At 47.9% G+C, this 22313-nt stretch overlaps 1 protein-coding gene across 13 annotated transcripts in view; it reads left to right on the forward strand.

The window, feature by feature from the left end:
- Positions 1–22313, forward strand: part of DPH6 (diphthamine biosynthesis 6) — an 86258-nt gene that overhangs the window by 51806 nt on the left and 12139 nt on the right. For 5 of the 13 annotated variants that reach the window (XR_010984947.2, XR_010984943.2, XR_013623807.1 and 2 more), the window contains exons 7-8: positions 3290–3384; positions 4359–4452. Coding sequence is in view for 6 of the 13 variants with exons in the window: in XM_078779847.1 (XP_078635973.1) it covers positions 3290–3384; positions 4359–4452 (189 nt within the window). In the remaining 7 variants the exon portion in view is untranslated. Of the gene's footprint in view, positions 1–3258; positions 4042–4358; positions 4453–5059; positions 8424–22313 lie in introns of those variants that run through there. The other 8 variants (XR_010984945.2, XR_010984946.2, XM_068120041.2 and 5 more) reach the window with 4 other exon arrangements.

Consider the following 22313-nt stretch of genomic DNA (forward strand, 5'->3'; position numbering starts at 1 on the left):
GGGTCCGCAATCTCTGATTGCTCTTTCTAGTTTTCTTGTTTGTTTGGCTGGGTGACATCTCAGCTATACTTTGACCTCAACAACAACAACAACAACAACATGCATTTTAAGGCCATTTTCCCTGCTAGAGTGGGGGATAGCCTTGCGGTCCCCATGACAGTCTTCTCCATTTTGCCCGATTTTCTGCATCTCTCCTTGTTAACCCCCTTGCCCGCATTTCTTCTTCCACCATCTTTAGCCAAGTCTTTCTCGGTCTTCCCCGTCCTCTACTTCCTTCTACATTCATTTCCATCACTCTTCTCAACCAGTCACTTTCATCCTTCCTCAACACATGACCAAACCATCTCAACCTGTTCCTCTTCACAGCATCAATCACAGGCTCTATTCCCATCATCTTTCGCAATTCATCATTTGTCTTCCTCTCTCTCAATGATACTCTGCACATCCGTCGAACCATTCGCATTTCCACCCTTTCCAACCTTCGTTGCTGCTCTACGTTCATTACCCATGTCTCGCTCCCATAAATCATAACACTTCTCACACATGCAGCATACACCTTTCCCTTCAGCTTCAACGACACTCCCCTCATCCTCAGCACGCCACTCAATTCCCGAAACTTCTTCCATGCACATCTCACTCGAGCAACCTTTGCCGAGTCTGATCCACCTTCTCCATTCAGCATGTCTCCGAGGTAGCAAAATGTTTTCACACCTTCCAGCTTCACCCCGTCTCCAAGATCACACTCAACATTTCCTCCATCTGCAGCTCCCTCTGTGCACACTTTACATTTGAATGTAGCTGCCACACTTGTTAATGACCCTCTCAGACCACGACATTTTTGATGAACCCACTCAGTGCACATTGCACATTGAATGGAGTTCACTCCGACACCCTTCCTGCACACAGCACATGGCCACTTCCCAGTTCTTTCCACCTCACCACATGCTTTACCACTTGCCATCACCTTAGTCTTTCCGATATTCACCTTCAGACCTTTTGTCTCCATACATTCCTTCGACTTGTTCATCTTTTCCTTCAGTCCATCCATACTTGCCGCAATCAACACCAGATCATCTGCATTCAACAACTCCCACGGTAAACCCTCCTTTACGTTCTGAGCCAGCACCTCCATCACAGCTACAAATAGCAGTGGACTTAGTACCGACCCCTGATGCACTCCCACCTTCACCTCAAACTCACCACTGTTCCCGTCCTTTGTCCTTACAGCTGTGCGCGCTCTTTTGTACATTGCCATCCCTACTCTGGTCAACCATTCCTCCACTCCTAACTTCCTCAATGCCCATGTCAATACTTCGTGTGGAACCCTATCGAATGCTTTCTCCAGATCAACAAACCCAAGAAACAATTTCTTCCTCCTCTCCATGTACTTCTCCTGCAACTGCCTCAAAATAAAGAGCGTGACTGTCGTTCCTCTTCCTGGCATAAATCCAAACTGCATTTCGTCGATCTTCACCTTCTTCCTTATCCTCCTCTCCAACACCCTTTCCAATACCTTCATTCCATGCTCTGATAACTTTATCGCTCGGTACGAGCCCCACTCCAGAGGGTCACCTTTCCCCTTGTATAGAGGGACGAGGGTACTCGGTTCCCAATCCACTGGAATGTGGCCTTGTTTCACCACCAGATTACAGATCTGTCATTTTCTTGTTTTTTCTTTTTTTTGATTTGTTTGATTTTTTTTCAATTTGACCTCGGAAGCTGAAATTTGGGCACAATCGTGAACAAGTGCTTTGGCAAAAAGTTTGTTTTTTATTTTTTAATTAATCGATTACTTAATTATTATCGATTTATTAAGTACTTATTCATTTTCTTTCTCATCTGGGTGATATCTCAGGCACCTTTTGAGGTAGGAAACTGATATTTGGACACGATAGTGACCAAGTGATTTGGCAAAAAGGCTATTTTTGATTCATCGATTAATCAATTAATTTTCATAAAGTTACAGATTCAGATGACACAGTGGTGGTTTATTTATGCTATTAGCTAATCGATTAAAGAATGAATTGTTTTATGATTATTATTTATTTATTTTGATTACGCAATTAATTAATCAATTATTGTACACCGCTCCCTCAATTCCGTCTCCACGTGCTGCACTGCAGCAACCCCGGCAATGTCGCATGGGGGCGGTATGCTTTGAATGTCGCTCTAATTGTTTGGAATAATTTTCAATTTTATTTGAATGCCAGACAGGCGGACAAACTAAAACAATTACCTCACTCCTCTGTTCGCATGCGCGATAATTTTCTCCAGGATAAGATTCCATACAGTTTGATAAATTTAGAGCTAAAGTACTGCTACACTGCAGGTTCATGTTCCTGTTCATGTTCCGATTCATGTTCCGGTTAACGTACCGATTCGTGTTCAAAATCTAATACGTCGTTCCTTGATCATAAACTGACCTTTGTAGACAGAGAGACAGACAGAGTGAACCAATTGCTTAACACCACTTTTTGCTTTGCATGAGCTGGGTAATAAATACCGATGCCACTTATTGTGTGATATATTTGAGGATAATCATACGTTACATCACCCATGGATGCTACAAGACTGGTGATTGAATTTTGGAGTCGCTGATATTAGAACTTTGTAAGCTTCACTTTGCTGTCTTTCACAACCTATGGGAAATATCGATTTCCCATAGGTTGTGAAACATTCATTGTTTATGCTTTATTTCTGGACCAAACTTGCTTTGTCATAAAATTGATCTTTAGTAAGGTAGGGTCATGTGTTCTTTCCAAGAAATAGATGGGATTTCGGATATTTCATAAATTGGTGTTTTAATGGCACATCTTATTTTGACACTTGTTTAAAACCTTGTACTGTGATTATTTGGTTTTGGTTAATGTCCTCGTAATTTGTGTAAAGGTGCATGCATGTGTCCTGATATCCTTATTTTTCATAAACACATGTGCAGATCATTGTAAAAATAAGTAAATTGGCAGATTGGGTCAGGAGATTGATTCCTGGCAGACAGACCTAAAGTGTGGAATGGTGTAATAATTATGCCTGTTATCTACCAAATTATGGGACACTGTCGGTGATCGGGTCTGTGCTTTCAGCAAGAGGACCAACACCATATCACGAGAAATCGGATAAACTGTCATGAATTACTAACCCTGCAAATTTCCTCACTGCCCCAATACTTTTGATTATAAGCATGTAAACATTTTGCCATTTCCTCAAACTGCCTGTACAATAAGACACTGTACTAATATGCAGGTATTGTGTGTGCAGAGGGCCATAATGTTTGTGCTTGTCATGCCAGCTGTCACAGAAATATGGCGTCAATATCTGTGGAGAAGGAGGAGAATATGAAACATTCACATTGGACTGCCCTCTGTTTACGAAGAAAATCGTCATGTCAGTTCTTTCTGTACTTTGTCTTAAAAAAAACAAAAAACTGTGAACTATGAAGGAATAATTGTGTATTATTATGCGGATGTTGTGCAAGTTGTTAAGATCTATTTTGTGGTTCACACATTTATATGTAGACCAATTTTCTGTGTATTTATAACAATTATATAAATGAACAGGGTTATAAATAAACCATCGATATATGTGGGAAAATTACGTGCCCAGACCAGGAATCGGACCTAGGTCCTCTGGTGAACCGTACCAGTGCTGTTTGCTCTGTCAAATTGTTCGTGGGCATTGCACACTACTTCTGAGATGACTGAGGAATCACTTCCCTTCCTGCGATGAAGTGACATCCAAAGATTGGCTGTTTAACGTCATCTTTCCATTTGTTTATTTTGAAACTTATCATATTTCAATCATTATGGCCTTCATTCATTTATTTGCTTTTCTACTCTATTAGACTTTCCTTGCCTTACATAATAATGTATGATTCATTTAACCTGATAGATATTTTTTTTGTTATATTCTATACAAGCTCTGTTGATCATTTTTCATGTATCCTTTTGATTTGTGCGATCTAGTCTGCCTTTCCTATCATCCGTGTGTCGGTCAGGATCCTTTGGATCGTCTTTCTTTCTTGCATATCTACGTTCTTATATCCATATTTATCCATACCTGTTTTTGTTTTTGTTTTTTTAATCCATACGTGTTTCATGCATTCACATGACATTTGGGATAGTGATGTATCACTTGTCATCCAACCACGTCTTCGGGACACTTTTTGTCTGCATTTCCTTTAGTACTTGGCCGTAACTTTAGAAATAATGGTTTGATTGAGCTTTTGCATTGCCTTCTAGTTTGGTTTTGCAAAAATGTCTTATTTGATTGTGAGCAATCCTACAGAAATGCATACCAAACTGTTTTTTGTAATTTTGAAATGTATACCTAATTAAATACTATTCTTGCATCCCCTGCAGTGACTCCAGTGAAGTCGTTATGCACTCTGATGATGCATTTGCCCCCGTTGCGTACCTGCGCTTCCTGCAGATGCATCTTGCTGAGAAACCTTAGGTACAATCAGTGTAGCATACTATTTACATAGTGTCCGTGCTGTCGAATCGGTTTCTTGGCAAGGGAAATGCTAGGTGGTTTGCTCTTGCCTTCACGGCAGTTAGTCGCGGCAAAAATTTGTTTTCCCCGAAACACACAGAGGGATTTTTAACGTCCATCAATTACCAGTACTGCCAAACGAGTCCTTCCGATGAAAGTTGTTCACATTGATGCCTCTCCATATATACATGTAAACACTAGGGTGAGATCTTTTAAAAGTGTCGAGATTCAAACCCAGGCTCGATAGGTCAAAGGCAAATGCATATACCTCTAAGGTATCTAAGTTATCCTGCCAGCCCCCAGGTATAACCACATGGTATTCAACTTCTTGTTACGACTTACAGATCTTGCTTAGTTGATAAATGGGTTTAGTTTAGAATTATTTGTTAGTGAATGTTTAGGTTAACGAAATGTAATTTATGTATTTTAAGAGGCAGTGTCAAGTGGTGTTTAGAAGGATCTTGTCTTCCCTGCCCCAGTGCATGTGTCTAACCCCAATTCCTCTCTTCTGTACTCTGTGTAATATTCCCTGCTGTTTTCTGGCTGTGTGCAAACTTCTGGCCTGCAGCACCCTGTGGTCCTCCTGCCCCAAATGAGAGCAGGACAGACAAGGCCACATGGTTCAAGCAACCAGAAGAGCTGAAAATCCCCATGGCTCAAATGGGAGATCTGTGTAGAAGGCCACGAAACTGCTGGAGGTGGGGACTCCTTTTCCCAAACAGTCACCACTAACATGCAACAGTTTTTTTTGTTTTTTTTTGTATACAAGTTCGAGGCTCGTGTAAGAGCTAACATCAATCACAAAAAAATAAAAACGGACACGCAAAACATACAATAAAGGGAGCGGTAGACAAGATGGGGAGAGAGAGAGAGGGAAGCACACAAGTACAACAGCAGAGAACAGGGACAACGGAAGATCCGTGAGAGGCAGAGGGCTTGGGGAGAAGAGGCATGGGAATTGGGGGAGTGGGGGGGGGGTGGGGAGGGGTGAGAGAGGTACACTACCGGTCAAAAGTTTTAGAACACCTCAATTTTTCCAGTTTTTATTGAAATTTTATGCAGATTAATGTCTCAATGTACTCTGAAATTAAGCATAGAACAAATAAACAATTGAAGATGAAAAGGAAATCATAGAATCATTTTGTTAAACAAAATTTAATTTAAATTTTTGACTCAGCAAAGTAGCCACCTTTTGCAGATATAACCGCTGAACACACTCGTGGCATTCTTTCTACAATGGAAATCAAATATTGTTCGGGAAGTTCTTCCCAACACTGTTGCAGAAGTTCACACAAATGTGTTGCACTTGTAGGTTGCTTTGCTGTCACCCTTTTGTCCAGTTCACTCCAAACCACCTTGATGGGGTTTAAGTCTGGAGTCTGCTGGCCATTCCATGATTTGAAGTCTACCGTCTTGTTATTTTCCTTGAAGGTAGTTTTGACATAGCCTGGAGGTGAGTTTAGTTTCATTATCTTGCTGTAGCATGAACCCCTGACCAACTAGGCGTATACTAGAGGGTATTGCATTGCGCTGCAAAATGCTTTGGTAGCTCTTTTGGTTCAGGGTGCCAGTCACTCTGTGAAAGTCGCTGACTCTGGATCCAGCAAAAGAGCCCCAGACCATCATGCTTCCTCCTCCATGTTTGACAGTTGGTGTCGCACACTGAGGAACCATCCTTTCGCCTACTCGACAGCGTACAAAAACCCTGCGTGATGAACCAAAGATTTCAAATTTTGATTCATCGGTCCATAAGACCTTCTTCCAGTCTTCAGTAGTCCACTGGCGGTGCTTCATGGCCCAGGCAAGCCTCTTTTTCTTTGCCATCTTAGCAATGGCTTTCTTACTGCCACTCGACAAGTCAAACCTGCAGCTCGAAGTCTTCACTTCACAGTTGAAACTGAGACTTGCTTACTTCGACCAGTGTTAAGCTGTGCTTGAAGCTGTTGTCCTGTGAGCCGCCTATCACACAAGCTGTTGACTCTCAGAAACTGGTCTCTGATTCTGTTGTGGCTTTGGGTCTGCCAGACCTCTTCCTGTCAGAGTTTCCTCCAGTTTCCAATATACTACCTGCAGTGCAATATTGTCCAAATAATGCTTCAGAAGGTGTAATAACAGTCTGTTCCAATACTGCTTTTATACAGACAGGAAGTTTGTAATCAGCAGAGGTTGGGACACCTGTAGGAATTGTTTGCATCAACTTTCAAGGCTTAATTTACTTACATTGCTGCAGAACAGCTGTAAGTTGTTAACCCATTACTTGTTCCCTGAAGAAGGTGTTTTTTTTTTACAATATAGCTGCAATTTGCATTATTTTCCCGTTTTTGCTAACCTAAACTTTTTTTTTTAACCTCGAGCAGTTTACTGCCTACTTTTGTACCATTTCAGGTTATTCACTGGACATTAAACTGCGTACATTTCAATAAAAACTGGAAAAATTGAGGTGTTCTAAAATTTTTGACCGGTGGTGTATAAAACACATGGACACTGCTCGGACGTGTTTCACGAAAGTGGATCTGGGGTGAATCAATGGGGGTAGAAAAGATCAAGGTTTTGGATGGGGGAAGATAAGAGATGGTGATGAACAGCTGTTTTAAAGACCTGGAGGGAAGAGTGGGATTCAAGAAGTGAGGGAGTTTGTTCCAGAGGCGGGGGAAAGTTGTTAGAAATAATTGGATTTCAAGCAGGTGATTCTCCTTTACTTTGGAATGGAACTCCCCTATGGTTAGTTGCAGGTGCCTGCAATATAAAAAAAAATCACTCATTCAACCAGTTTGGATAGAAGTCATTCTGCTGTTTTGTGTCACTCTGTGTACCGCAATGAGCATGGAGAAAAGAAGGAAAAAAACCAAAGAATTGTCTGAGGAGGTCAGACACAAAATTTTAGCCAATCATCAACAATCTCAAGGCTACACATCCATCTCCAGAGACCTTGATGTTGCTGTGTCCACCGTACGCAATGTTATCAGGAAGTTTAATGTCCATGGCACTGTAGCCAACCTCCCTGGACGCAACTGCAAGAGAAAGCTTGATCGAAGATTGCAGCGAAGGATTGTTGGAATGGTGGAGAAAGCACCTCGATCAGCAGCCAAACAGATTCAAGCTGATTTTCAGCCACAAGTTATGATAGTTCCAACTCGCATCATCTGTCGTCAACTCGATCAAAGGAGGTTCTATAGTAGGTTATAGGGTAGTTGTCATAGACCTACTATAGTAGTTCTATAGTAGGTCTATGAGACCAAATTAGAGCTTTTTTGTGAAGCACATCATCTCTATGTTTACAGAAAACAAAATGAAGCCTTAAAAGAAAAGAACACCTTCCCTACAGTCAAACATGGATGCAGTTCAGTGATGTTTTGGGGTTGCTGTGCTGCCTCTGGCACTGGGTGCCTTGAATGTGTGCATGGCATCATTAAATCAGGAGATTACCAAGGCATTTTGGAGCACAAAGTTCAACCCAGTGTTAGAAAGCTGGGTCTCCGTCAAAGGTCATGGGTCTTGCAGCAGGACAATGACCCCAAACACACGTCAAAAAGCACCCAGGAATGGTTGAAGACAAAACGCTGGACTGTTCTGAAGTGGCCAGCAATGAGTCCAAATAAAGATGCCATTGAACACCCATGGGGAGATCTGAAAACAGCAGTTGGGAGAAGGCACCCTTAAAATCTGGGAGAACTGGAGCAGTTTGCACAAGAAGAGTGGGCCAAACTGCCAGTAGAGAGGTTGTGGGAAGCTCATTCATGGCTATAGGAAGTGCTTGACTGCAGTTATTTTGTTCAAAGTCTGTGTGCTCCCAAATATTAAGTCTAGGGTGTCAATAATTTTGTCAATGCCATTTATTTTTATTTTCTGATTTAAAAGGATATATTACGTTCTGAATCAAAAACAAAGGTTCTGTAATATTAACAGTGAAATAAAGAATTGTGGAAACCAAATACTTTTGGCAATTTCAACTTGTTTTTGGAGAAAATTGCGAGTTATTTGAAAAAAGTGCAAGGGTGCCAATATTTTTGGCCACAACTGTAATACAGGTGAGACACCTGGTTAGTTGTAATACAACTCTTTATTGGAGTATGGTGTTACCCTCTGAGTTTCATCTAGATGATGCTTCTGATTCTGGTGGAAGTTGAGACTGTAGTTTTGTTGCTGAGCAAATAGCCTCATGGGTTTGTGCTGTTTTTTTGTTTTTTTTAGTGTATAGGATCTTTATGTCCACTGTCATGCCTGTTTATATTAAAAGATCCCATGTACCTAGCTTTGGGTCAGCACCCTAGCCAATTTCAAAATTATTCCCAAGTGGTATGTTGTGGTGGAACTTGAAATCAGTCTCTTTCCGGTCAGATTCTGCCTTCCCTCTTGATTGCTTCATGTTTGCTTCGTTCAAAATTGCAAACAATCATGTTTGCTTCGTTGCCATCATACTCACGGAGATCTGCTGGAACCACGCCATCAATAGTTGCTTGCACATCCTGCTGGTGTCGCATGGTAAAGCTAGTGCGCAAATCGGAGTGTGGTGACGTCATTGCTGTTGGTGGTGGTGCTGCAATCGAAGTGTAATGTTATTACCCTGCCCTCGCGGAGCGAAAAGCAGGGTTAAATATTCAGTTGCATATGTATGCTGTACGTGTCTGCATTTTAAAAATTAAGTTTATCGGCAACCGTTGGTCCGATTGACACGAAAGTTTACCATAGAAGCGCCTCCGCCAGTACAATTTCGTTATTCATAATTATGACGTCATAGGTCACGTGGTACGGACGCCATCTTGGAAAAAACGTTACACCTCTTTATCTCCAAAACGACTCAATGGAAAAAAATTGAAACATGGCTCATTGTCAAGTATTCACCATGGGGAATAAGATATGTTGGTGGTGTCATCGGTGCCTTAATTATGACGTCATAATTCGACAAGTACAACGCTTGATCTGATCAGTATGAGTAAAACAAAAATTCCTCCAACTGTTAGACCAATGGATATGAAATTTTCAGAATATCTGCAGCTCCTCCTGTATAATTTTTTAATGATAATTATAACGTCATAGGTCACGTGGTACAGACGCCATCTTTGAAAAAATCGAAAAAAGTTGCACCTCTATCTACGAAACAGCTCCATGGAAAAAATTGAAACATGGCTCATTGTCAAGCACCCTCCTTGGAGAATAAGATATGTTAATGATGATGTCTTCTGTGCCTTCGTTATGACGTCATAATTCGACAAGTGCAACACGTATCTGATCATTGTGAATTTTTTTTCTCAGCAACTGTTGGTCTGATGGGCATGACATTTTCACCATAGGAGTGCCTCCTCATGTACAATATTTTAATGATAATCATGACGTCATGGCTCGTGTGCTACAGGCGCCATCTTGGAAAAACTTCGCACCTCTATATCTCTGAAACCACTCCATGGAATAAATTGAGACCTGGCTCATTGTCAACTACGCCCCTTGGGAAATAAGATGTGTTAATGATGTCATCGGTGCCTTCATTATGACGTCATAATTCGACAAATGCAACACTTATCCATCCGATAATTATGAACATTTTTTTGAGCAAATGTTGGTCGGATGGACACGAAATTTTCACCAGAGGAGCGCCTCCTCCTTTAGAATATTTTAATGATAATCATGACATCATGCGTCATGTGGTACTGGCACTATCTTGGAAAAACCGAAAAATGTTGCACCTTGATATCTCCAAAACCGCTGCTTGGAAAAAACTGAAACATGGCTCATTGTAAAGAACTCCATATGGGGAATAGGTGTTGTTAACGAGGACGTCATTGGTGCCATAATTATGACGTCATAATTCGACAGGTACAACGCTTAGTCTGATCAGTTTGAAATGGATTGAGCGTGATCTATGCAACAATTATATTAGAGAATATAAATTTCTGATGTCATCGCTCACGTGGTCTGGCAGCCATATTGGATCAAAGAAAAACAATGTTAAAAAACAGAAGAGTTGGCTCACAACAAGTTGACTGCGCAGGGTAAGTATTCTATGAATACCATATAGTTATAATAGAGCAAACGTAGATGGTTATGTACGTTTATCTGCGATCAAAACGTCTTCTGCTCTTTCAGATAAAACTAACACCCAAAACACAATCTGTGAACTCTTAATTACGCTGAGACTGCTCAGACCTTTGACGACCTTTGCTCAGACCAAGACCCTTAACACCACAAAGACCCCTTTTTGTATACAAGATTGAGGCTCTTGTAAGGGCAAACATTAAACGCAAAAAAAATAAACGGACACATAAAACATAATAAAGGGAGCGGGAAACAAGATGGGGAGATAGAGGGAAGCACAGAAGTACAACAGCAGAGAACAGGGACATCTGGAGATCTGTGGGAGGGAGAGGGCTTCAGGAAAGAAGTCGATATAAAACACATGGACAGTGCTAGGACTTCAAGGAAAGAGGTCGGTATTTCAAAAAAGTGGATCTGGGGTGAATTAACGGGGGTAGAAAAGATCAATGTTTTGGATGGGGGAAGATAAGAGATGGTGGTGAACAGCTGTTTTAATGACCTGGAGGGAGGAGTGGGATTGAAGAGAGTGAGGGAGTTTGTTCCAGAGGTGGGAGAAAAGAGGAATGAAAGAGTGAAGGTGAACAGAGAGTCTTTATTTTGGCAGTTTAATCAGAAGAGGGTTGCTGGCAGATCTTGTGCGACCTGCAGGAATATTTGGGAGGCAGACCACAGACAGAGCAGGGAGTGCAAGGCCGGAGAGGAGTCTGTAGAAGACAAAGTCCACCAATCTGCCTGTGGTGAGTGAGTGAAAGGCCCTCGTAGTTAGCTTCATCGTGAGAGATTCCGATGAGTCTGAAAGCTTTGGTTTCTACAGCGTGAAGCCGAGCTAGGTGTGAGGCAGTAGCACCAGCCAAGAGGGGAGAGCAGTATTCCATTGAGCGGCGGATGAAAGCCTTCTATGTGGTGAGGAGCTCAAGTGTGCTAAGGAAGGACTTCGCACGACGGAGGATGCCCAGTCGGCGACTGGCTTTGGAGGCCAGCTTGGAAATGTGGTTTTCCCAGGAAAGATCATGGCAGATGGTGAGACCCAAAAACTTGAATGACAGAACTTCTTGGAGAGGATTGTTGAGAAAGTAGATGGGAGGGTTGTCCAGTTGGTCTTTTCGGAGAGGCATAGTGAGAGTGTGAGATTTGTCAGGATTGAAAGACATGGTCCACTTGTTTGACCAGTCTGTGATTTTGTTCCATGTCTGCAGAGTGCAGCAGACTGCCGATCTGAGGGATGAGGTATGGAGCGGCAGAAAGTGAAGTCATCAGCAAAGAGATAGAGAGGATTTTCCAGAGAGTCGGAGAGATCATTGATGAAGACCAGAAAAAGCACAGGGCCCAGAACACTGCCTTGGGGAACAGGAAGGGGAGATGAGAGAAATCCATTCAGGGCCACACGTTGACTCCGACTAGAGAGGAAGTCCTCAAGCCATGTGTGGAGATTTCCATGGATACCACAGGAGGAAAGTTTGGTGGACAGGGTTGGGTGCCAGACCATATCGAAGGCACGTGATATGTCAAGTGAGACAGCTCTGATTTCCTGTTTGGCATTGAAGACCTCCATTCATTGTTGAGATAGCAGAAGCAGCATGTCCAGAGTAGAACGACCTGGTCCGAATCCAAATTGATCCGAGATCAAGCCATTGTAGAAGAGGAAGGATTTGATGTCAGAAGCGATGATTGATTCCATGACCTTGCTGATGATTGGGAGCAGGCTGATTGGTCTGTAGTTGCAAGGATCTGTTTTAGCATCTTTTTGTGTAAAGCGGTAATGTTGGCTGATGTCTAAGCAGATAGCAGATGAACTTGAGCAAAAGAGAGGGTGAAGAGAACAGAGAGGGTGAGATGGAGCGGCAGAGCAGGATTTTAGGACCCCTGGGCTGATGCCATCTGGTCCAGTTGCAGAATCAGAGTCGAGGTTTGACAAAAACTTCTCCACCTTGTCAGGACAGAAGGACCCAGAGCCCAGGAGCAGCTGGGTTCGACTGGGTAAGGTGGGTACAGAGAGAGATGGGTTCGGGACACAAGATTTTGAGGCAAACACAGAGTTGAGGCATTCTGCTTGGTCACGTGTGGTGTCAGCTGTGTAGCCGTTTGAGGTAAGGGAAGGGATGGAAGGGGAACAAACACCAAAACAGATTTGACTGGATGCCACCAGGATTTGGAGGAGGGTGACAGGTTTGAGAGTTCAGTCTTGAGAGTGGAGTGAAATTGTTTCCTGGTTCTCCTGAGGGTAGACACACACTTGTTCCGAGCTTTGTGAAAGGAACTGAGATTGCCTTCAGTTGGATTAGCCTTCCATGAGGTGAAGGCAAGTTGTTAATGGCAACTGCCTCATCACAAGCTTCAATGTACCATTGACAGGAGGAAGGGTATGACAACTGAAGACGAGATGGGATAAATCTGTGCATGAAAGAGAGCAGTTTACTTTGGAATAATTCCCAGGAAGAGTTTATGTCAGAGGCAGTATAGATGGGAGACCAGTCCAGATGATTGATGCCTGCTTGAAGACCATGCCAGTCAGCCTGAGTGAATTGCCAGACTCATTGGCACTCATTGGCCTGGTGTTGGCTTCGCGGTTAGGGTGCCGGCTTGGGATCCTAGGATCCTGAGTTCCAATCCCGGTCGATCGCTAAATTAACACCAGGGGGGTTGACTCAGCCTGTCATTCTTCCGAGGTCGGCAAATTGAGTACCAGCTTGCTGGGATGAATGATCCCGGTGTGTACCCCGATTTAGAATAGGTGCACCGTATCCCTGTGCATCGTAAAAGGCGACCAAGGGTTGGCGTCAGGAAGGGCATACGGCCATAAAAACATTGCCTCAAACAGGGAACCATGATTGTCATGGGGACCGCAAGGCTAACCCCCGCTCTAGCGGGGAAAATGGCCTTAAAACGATCATTCATATTCATTCATTGGCACTGAGGAGGCTCTCTGAGAATGGCCAGAGAGATGTCTACTTTAACAAGCAAATGATCAGAAGAACCAATTGGAATAGAAGAAGAGCAGCAGACATTTGCAGGGAAGTTAGTCATAACCAAGTCTAGAAGAGGAGATACTCCATTGATTGAGATCCGGGTCGGGAAATTGACAGATTGTGTCACTCCCAGCGATTCACAGAAGTCCTTTGCTGAGGTGCCATGGCTGGTGTGAGAGGTACCCACCCCCAGCCAGCAGGCATGATGACAGTTGAAGTCACCACATACAGTATGAGGAAGAGAGAGTTGGGATGAGTGGATAGCAGTTGGTCCATGTTGTCAGACAGAGATGTAAACGGAGTCATCACTGTTTGGAGGACGGTACAACACAAGTCTAGAAGAGAAGATACTCCATTGACTGAGATCCGGGTCGGGATACCCTTCATTTGTTCTTTCATTTGTGCGTTCGTTCTTTCATTCAATCCCTCCATATCTCCCCTCAATTGCTCACTCTTTCCCCTCCTATTATTTTCTAATCGTTCATTTATTTCCCCCCCCCTCCCCCCCCATCATTTGGTCAAACATGGCCTGGAAAGCCCTCGGGTCCTTTCCCATTGTCCCTAACTCCCTCATAGAAGAGGGGGGTGGACTCATGCTCGGGACAGGGGAAGTTCTTCTACTATCATTATTATATTCCTCCTAAAAGGTGGGAGCAGAGGGAAAGCCGTAGCCAGAGGTACTCCTGGGGGTGAGGTTGAGAGAGGGCAGTGCAGGGAGAGTAAGAGAGTTTTTGATAAAGATAGCCACCCCACCACCAGGACAAGGCTTAGGTCTATCATACCAGAGGAGGGAGTAACCAGGAAGAGATATTAAGGAATCGGAGACATCTTGAAGGAGGAAAGTTTCTGTTAAGCAGATTACGTCTGGTTTGACAGAAACATCCTGTATGGAGAGATCAATCAGGTTTGAGCGATGGCTCTGGATGTTTGAGGTCCATACCGTTAAGGAAGAGGGAGGGGGAGCATCGGGTACAGGACAGGGGAGGGGTAGGGTAAGTTGAGGGGTGAGTGGGGGAGGTAGGGAGAGCTGTTGATAGTGTGTCAGAGATTGCAGAAGAGTTAGGAGAAAGGGAAGGAATGAATGAAAGGAAGGGATGAGGCACAGTGAGGTGTTGTTTGAGGGGGGTGGGGTAGAGCAAATTCGAAGGTTGGAGGAGGTGGAGGTATGTGGTGGAAGGGAGAGGAAGTGGGGAGGAGGCAGCTTTGAGGAGGGAAGGAGGAGGGGGGAGGGCAGAGAATTGGAGAAAGATAGTAGGGGGGAGATTAGAAGGGGACGGGTGAGGGGGGAGTTTTGAAGGGGAGGGGGGAGATTTAGAGGTGAGGGGGGAGTTTTGGATGTGAGGGGTGATGGGGGAGTTTAGGAGGGGAGGGGTGAGGAGGATTTTGGAAAGTGGACTATTAATGACAAACGAACATTTATTACAAACTGGGTTTGTTGTGATTTTCAATTTAGAGATCCGTTTGAAAACGATAGAGGAGGGGTGGAATGAAGGTGTGTTTAGAGAATGTAGAAAGGAAGGACTGTAAGAGATTGAATATTTTTTTGAAGTGGAATGATTTGATGAGGAAATTGAAAAAAGCCTTTTAAATAGGAAGAAGAACAGTGTGTTGTAATAAACCACTGAATAAAACACTGCAGGGGAAAGTTTAAACATATTTAAATAATATTTAAACAAAACTGTGAAAAACAATCTGGGAAAATTCCCTGAAGTGAGGGTGTGGAGGGTTGAATGAGTATGGTGGAAAGAAGGAGAAAGGGTTGAATGAATATGGTGGAAACTAGAATTGGAAAGGCGAGTATCGGCTGGAAATGGAAGGAAGAGGTGGAAGAAAAGGAGATAACGGGGGCGGGGTGAGACGACAGCACACATGGGCGGGGCCCGCAAAGTGAGAAGGAAATAATATTTAAAAAAAAAAATTGTATTTAAAACGTCAAACAAAGGGTAAGATGTTCGGGGGAGTTAGGAGGAGAAGAGAAAATCAAAGAATAAGGAAATACAACGAAGGAAAGAACTTAAATTCACAAAACACAGACGGGGAGGAGGGAAGCCTCAAGGTACCAGGCCGCGCACACGGTGCATAACCAAAAATACCCTTAAAGACCCCGAAGACCCAAAACACCCTGAAGACCCAAAAGACCCCCGAAGACCCAAAACACCCCGAAGACCCAAAACACCCCGAAGACCCAAAACACCCCGAAGGCCCAAAACACCCCAAAGGCCCAAAACACCCCAAAGAACCAAAAGACCCCGAAGATCCAAAACACCCTGAAGACCCGGAAGAACCAAAAGACCCTGATAACCCAAAACACCCAAAACACCCCAAAGACCCAAAACACCCCAAAGATCCTGAAGACCCAAATGGCCCTGAAGACCCCAATGACCCTTCAGACCCAAAATGCCCTTAAATACCCTGAAGAACCAAAATACCCCAAAGACCCAAAATACCCTTAAGGGCCAAGAGGAACCAAAAGACCCAAAAGCCCCTGAAGACACCGAAGACCCCAAAACACCCCAACGACCCAAAATACCCTTAAAGGCCCAGAGGATCCAAAAGACCCTGAAGACTCAAATGGCCCTGAAGACCCAAAACACCAGGAAGATCCAAAAGAATGGTCAACGATTCCTATCCCTCTGAAACGACATGTGGTGGGGTGTGCGGAGCGCGCCGAGTCACGCTAGTATAAATAATTGTAGGGATGTCTTACATTATTTATCTGCTCCCATTGGGTGAAAGTTTGGTGTTGGCTTAACGGTTAAGGTGGCTGGTTTGAGAGCTCAGGATCCTGAGTTCAAGCCCCTATCGTGCCGTTGAATTAACACCAGGTGGGTTGAGTCAGCCTGGCATCCTTCCAAGGTCGGAAAAATGAGTACCACCTTACTGGGAAAAATGAGCCATTTGAGTATCCTGCATCGGAGTGGCGACCCGTCCAGGATTGTGACCAATAGCCGAGGAAACTGCTTCAGGACTCATATACATCTGAAGTTGCAAAAGGAGTGGTCTCTTCCTTTGGGTGGAAGAAGGGATGATAAAATGAAGAAATCACACACCGGTTGATCTCTGTTTTTATTTATTTATTATTATTATCACCGCCTCTTCATTGATATTGCTTCCTCTGCTCTCGGTCTTCCAAACTTCCCCAGAAACTCCATGATCCACGCGTTCTTCCAGCAAGTCCCTTCTTGTTAAACTTTCAAAATCCAGGCTGACAAGCACACCTCAAATCCTTTATTCCTTGCTTCTCCTGTCTTGAACCACCTTCCAGAAGTTGTTCCGTCTCATTCTGCCCTCCAGGGCTTCAAGCAGGCAGTGCATCGCCATCTTTGTCATCCCCAATCTTGACCCATGATCTTTGTTACCGCAATTAACCTTTCCACTTTCCTAACCCCATCCCTCTTACTTGCTGGCTTCAATGTTTTCTCCCCTACTCACTCTTTCTTTCCTGGTCATTCATTCCCTTGTTGCTTGTATGCAATTGTTGAACTGCTCGTCAATTCCACTGTCGATTTAACCTTGCTCGTCCATGTCCTAATGATGTTGCTTGTAAACTAAAACGTTGTGGTTCATTGGAATGCCACAAATCGAACATATCACCCCCAAGTGATGATGCTTCCTCTCTTTGGGAGCAGTCGAGTTATTTTGTTTGGTTGGGGGTGGGAAAGGGGTAGCGGGAGATGGGTAGTCGTTGGTATGAGCTGTTAGGCAGCCTTTCTTTCAGAGATTATTTGAAGAAGGTCTCCTTAATTATCCTTGAATAACTTAAATTTATTGTCCCCCGTCGCACCGCGGAGCGAAAGGGGGACTATGGTTTTCCCGTCCGTGCGTGCGTGCGTGCATGCGTACGTGCGTAAGCGAAGGACCGCATTCGAATTTTGTGTGGGTGCAACCAACGTCAAAATCCAAGATGGCCGCCGCCATGTATGTCTGACGCCATGTATGTCTGAACCTTGTGAGCGGAATATCTTGAAAAATAAGCGAAGTACCAACTTCTAATCTGGTGTGTGGGTGTATCTAGGCATAAGGAAGAACGCTATTGAAAATTGGGTCGCCACGTCAAAATCCAAGATGGCCGCCGCCATGTATGTCTAAACCTTGTGAGCAGAATATCTTGAAAAATAAGCGAAGTACCAACTTCTAATCTGGTGTGTGGGTGTATCTAGGCACAAGCAAGAACGCTATTGAAAATTGGGTCGCCATGTCAGAATCCAAGATGGCCGCCACCATATATATGTCTGAACCTTGTGAGCGAAATAACTTGAAAAATAAGCGAAGTACCAACGTCTAATCTGGTGTGTGGGTGTATCTAGGCATAAGGAAGAACGCTGTTTAAAATTGGGTCGCCACGTCAAAATCCAAGATTGCCGCCACCATGTATGTCTGAACCTTGTGAGCGAAATATCTTGAAAAATAAACGAACTACTAACTTCTAATCTGGTGTTTGGGTGTATCTACGCATAAGGAAGAACGCTATTGAAAATTGGGTCGCCACGTCAAAATCCAAGATGGCCACCTTGCTTCTTCCATTTTGTCAACTCACATCACTTCACCGACGGGGGACCTAGGCATAACGCTTGTTATTTTTATTTCTTGTACATTCATTTAAAATCATCATGATGGAAAACACCACCACTGTAGCGGTTACCGCTGGATGCAAACAATCGCCTTGCACCGGCCAGAACACGGCCAGACGCGCCTCTCCTGGGCATGCCCGGACTCACTGTTCCCGGGCACGCCCGAACCTCCCGGGCATGCCCGGTCTCGTCTTTCCCGGGCATGCCCGCTCTCGCCTTTCCAGGGCTCGCCCAGAGCGTCCGGGCATGCCCGCTATCGCCTTTCCAGGGCTCGCCCAGAGCGTCCGGGCATGCCCGCGCTCGCCTTTCCAGTGCTCGTCCAGAGCGCCCGGGCATGCCCGGTATAGCTTTTGCCGGGCAAACTTCCCGACATAAATGTGTATATATATTGCTGCCCGATAAACGGGCTTTTGGTCAGAATACCTGAGCTGTTTTGTTTCAATAAAGCAACTCGGACGAATTCCGTCTTTGGTCGCGTCAATTCTTTCGACTCGCCTTGGAGCGCAGCTCCTTCACTGGTGACCTACCGACATGGACACGGCAGTGACTCTTAAACTGCCTACCTTCTGGGAGGCTCACGCGGCTGTTTGGTTCGCCCAGGCGGACTCCCAGTTCGCCCTGCGAGGCATCACCGCGGACGACACCCGCTTCCACCACGTCGTGGCAGCGCTCGGTTCCGCCACCGCGGCCCGCGCCCTGAGCCTCCTCGAGCACCCGCCGGCTGCCGACAAGTATGACGCGCTGAAGACGCTCCTCCTCGACGCTTTCACCCTCTCACCGGCGGCACGCGCACGGCGCCTGCTCGACCTGCCCGAGCTCGGCGACACGCGCCCGTCCGAGCGCATGGACTATATGCTCTCGTTGCTCGGTGAGCACTCTCCGGATTTTCTGTTCCGCGAGTTGTTCCTTCGCCAGCTGCCTCACCCGGTACGCCTCGCCCTGGCTGGCACGTCGATCACCGATCCCCGCGCCCTCGCCAGGGAAGCCGATAAGATCTCCTCGGCGGGCCAACACATCGGCGCGGCTACCTGGAGCCTGCCGCCGTCCGAGGCGACGCCCACGACGCTCAAGCGCCCTGCGCGGTTGGAGGCCGAACTGCCGGTGAAACTGGCGGCCGCCACGCCGCACCGACCGCTTCCGACACGACGGCCGGGGCCTCCACCTGACCAGGCGTGGTGTTATTACCACGCCAGGTTCGGACACAAGGCTCGGACGTGCCGACCCCCATGCACTTTCGGCAAGTCGGGAAACGGCCGGGCCGGCGTTCATTCCCAGCCATGAGCGCCGGCCACTCGGGCAACTTGCTTTTTATTCAGGACAAAGCGTCCGGGCGGCGTTTCCTTTGTGACACTGGCGCCCAACTGAGCGTCATACCCGCCTCCGAGCAGGACAGGCGGGACGCCGTTTGCGGCCCCTCTTTGGTCGCTGCTAATGGCTCGGCCATACGCACTTTCGGCCCGCGCAACGTCACCCTCTGCTTCGGCAGCCAGCGCTTTCAGTGGACCTTTGTGACCGCCTGCGTCCCCATGGCTTTGCTGGGCGCCGACTTCCTCTGCGCGCACGGGCTGCTGGTCGACGTCAAACGTCGTCGCCTTGTCAACGCCGAGACCTTCAGCTCCCTGGCGTGCACGATGAGCAGCTCCGCGCTGACCGAACTGGCGTGCGCCCTCCCGACGGCGAACGAGTTCGCTCGCCTGCTCGCGGAATTCCCGGCCCTCACACGGCCGACGTTTTCGGCCGTCGCAGTGCGGCATGGGATCGAGCACCACATACCCACTACTGGCCCGCCGGTCTACGCCAGGGCCCGCCGCCTCGACCCGGCCAAGCTCGCCGTGGCAAAGGCCGAGTTCAACGCGTTGGAGCACCTCGGCATCGTGCGGCGCTCCAATAGCGCGTGGGCCTCACCACTGCACATCGTGCCAAAGCCGGGGGGCGGATGGCGCCCGTGTGGCGACTACCGCCGCCTCAACGATGCTACCACCCCCGACAGGTACCCGATCCCGCACATCCAGGACTTTTCCGCCCGTTTGGCGGGACGGGTCATATTTTCCAAAATTGACCTGATACGGGGATACCACCAGGTACCTGTCCGGGCGGCCGACGTCCCGAAGACGGCCGTCATCACGCCGTTCGGCCTGTTCGAATTTTTGAGGATGCCGTTTGGCCTCAAGAACGCGGCCCAGGCGTTCCAGCGCTTAATGGACGGCGTGCTGCGCAACCTGCCATTTCTTTTCGTCTATCTGGACGACATCCTCGTCGCCAGCATGTCCCACGCCGAGCACCTCCTCCACCTCCGAACACTGTTCGGTCACCTCAGCGAGCACGGCTTAATTGTCAACCCGGCCAAATGCCACTTCGGCACGACGACCGTTGACTTTTTGGGCCACCGCATCACCAAGACCGGGGCCGTGCCGCTGCCGACCAAGGTCGAGGCCATCGCCACGTTCCCGCGTCCCCGTTCCATCAAGGCCCTACAAGAGTTTCTCGGCATGGTGAATTTTTATCACCGATTCGTGCCCCGCGCTGCTCAGCTCATGCGGCCCCTTTACGAGGCCCTCCGGGGCAAGCCGGCCAAGCATGACATTGTTTGGTCCGCGGCCATGGACGCGGCCTTCGCGAGCGCAAAACGGGCCCTCGCCGACGCAACGCTGCTGGCTCACCCGGTGCTCAACGCGCCCATCACCCTCACTACGGACGCCTCCATCTACGCGGTGGGCGCCGTCCATGAAAAATGGGTGGACGGGGTTTGGCAGCCACTCGCTTTTTTCAGCCGGCAGCTCCGGCCGAACGAGTTAAAATACAGCACGTTCGACCGCGAGCTGCTCGGTCTATTCCTGGCCGTTCGCCATTTCCGACACCTCCTGGAGGGCCGCCCGTTCACGGCTTTCGTCGACCACAAGCCGTTGGTCTACGCAATGGCCAAAGTCACGGAGCCGTGGTCGGCCCGCCAGCAGCGCCACCTCTCCGCCGTGTCGGAATTCACCACGGACATCCGGCACGTCGCCGGCAAAGACAACGCTGTGGCCGACTGTCTTTCTCGGGCCAGCGCGAACGCGGTCCACCTCGGCGTGGACTTCGCGCTCATGGCGGCCAACCAGACCACCGACACCTCGGTGCAGGCCCTCCGGGCGGCGGACACGGGCCTCCGCCTGGCCGACATCCCCTTCGCGGGCACCGTCCTGCTCTGCGACGTCTCCCAGGGCCAGCCTCACCCCATCGTGCCCATTTCCTGGCAGCGCCGCATCTTCGCCTCCATCCACGGCCTTTCTCACCCGGGCCGGAAAGCTTCTCAGAAGCTGGTGTCAGCGCGTTTCGTCTGGCACGGCCTTCGACGGAACGTCCGCGACTGGGCCAACGCCTGCACAGCCTGCCAGCGGGCCAAGGTCCACCGCCACACCCAGGCCCCGCTGGCACCTTTCACCGTGCCTGCACGGCGTTTCGACCACGTCCACGTGGACCTGGTGGGTCCCCTGCCCCCATCGCGGGGGTTCACCCACCTGCTCACCATGGTGGACAGGACCACCAGGTGGCCGGAGGCCGTGCCCCTCACCTCCACCCCCACCGCCGACGTGGCGCAGGCGTCCATCGCCACCTGGGTCGCGCGCTTCGGCGCACCGGCGGACATCTCGTCCGACCGCGGCCCACAGTTCACGTCCGAACTTTGGGGCGCGGTCGCCGGCTCGTTGGGGGTCATGCTGCACCGCACCACGGCCTACCACCCCCAAGCCAACGGGTTATGCGAGCGGTTTCACCGCTCTATGAAGGCCGCACTCATGGCCGGCCTTCAGGACGACGGTTGGACCGACCGGCTGCCGTGGGTCCTTTTGGGCCTCCGCACGGCCCCCAAGGAGGACCTCCGGGCGTCCGCCGCCGAGCTCGTCTACGGCCAGCCACTCCGCGTCCCGGGCGAGTTCGTGCCCGACGCTACCAGTCCCTGGTCCGCCGCACACCAGCGCTCGGACCTCCAGGAGGCCGCCCGCCGATTTGCCCCCGTGCCAACGTCCCGCCATGGTTGTCCCCAGTCCTACGTCCCCCCGGCGCTTCGCACAGCGGAGTACGTCTTTGTGCGTCATGACGCGCACCGGGGGCCACTCCGGCCGCCGTACGACGGGCCCTTCCGGGTCCTGCGACGGGGCGACAAGTCCTTTGTCGTCGACGTTGGCGGCCGGTCGGACCGGATCTCTGTGGACCGCCTCAAACCGGCGCACATGGACGTCGACCGACCACCACGGTTTGCCCTTCCTCCGCGGCGAGG

This window comes from Myxine glutinosa, chromosome 6, assembly GCF_964187855.1.
Source record: "Myxine glutinosa chromosome 6, kmMyxGlut1.1, whole genome shotgun sequence".
Classification (NCBI taxonomy): Eukaryota; Metazoa; Chordata; class Myxini; order Myxiniformes; family Myxinidae; genus Myxine; species Myxine glutinosa.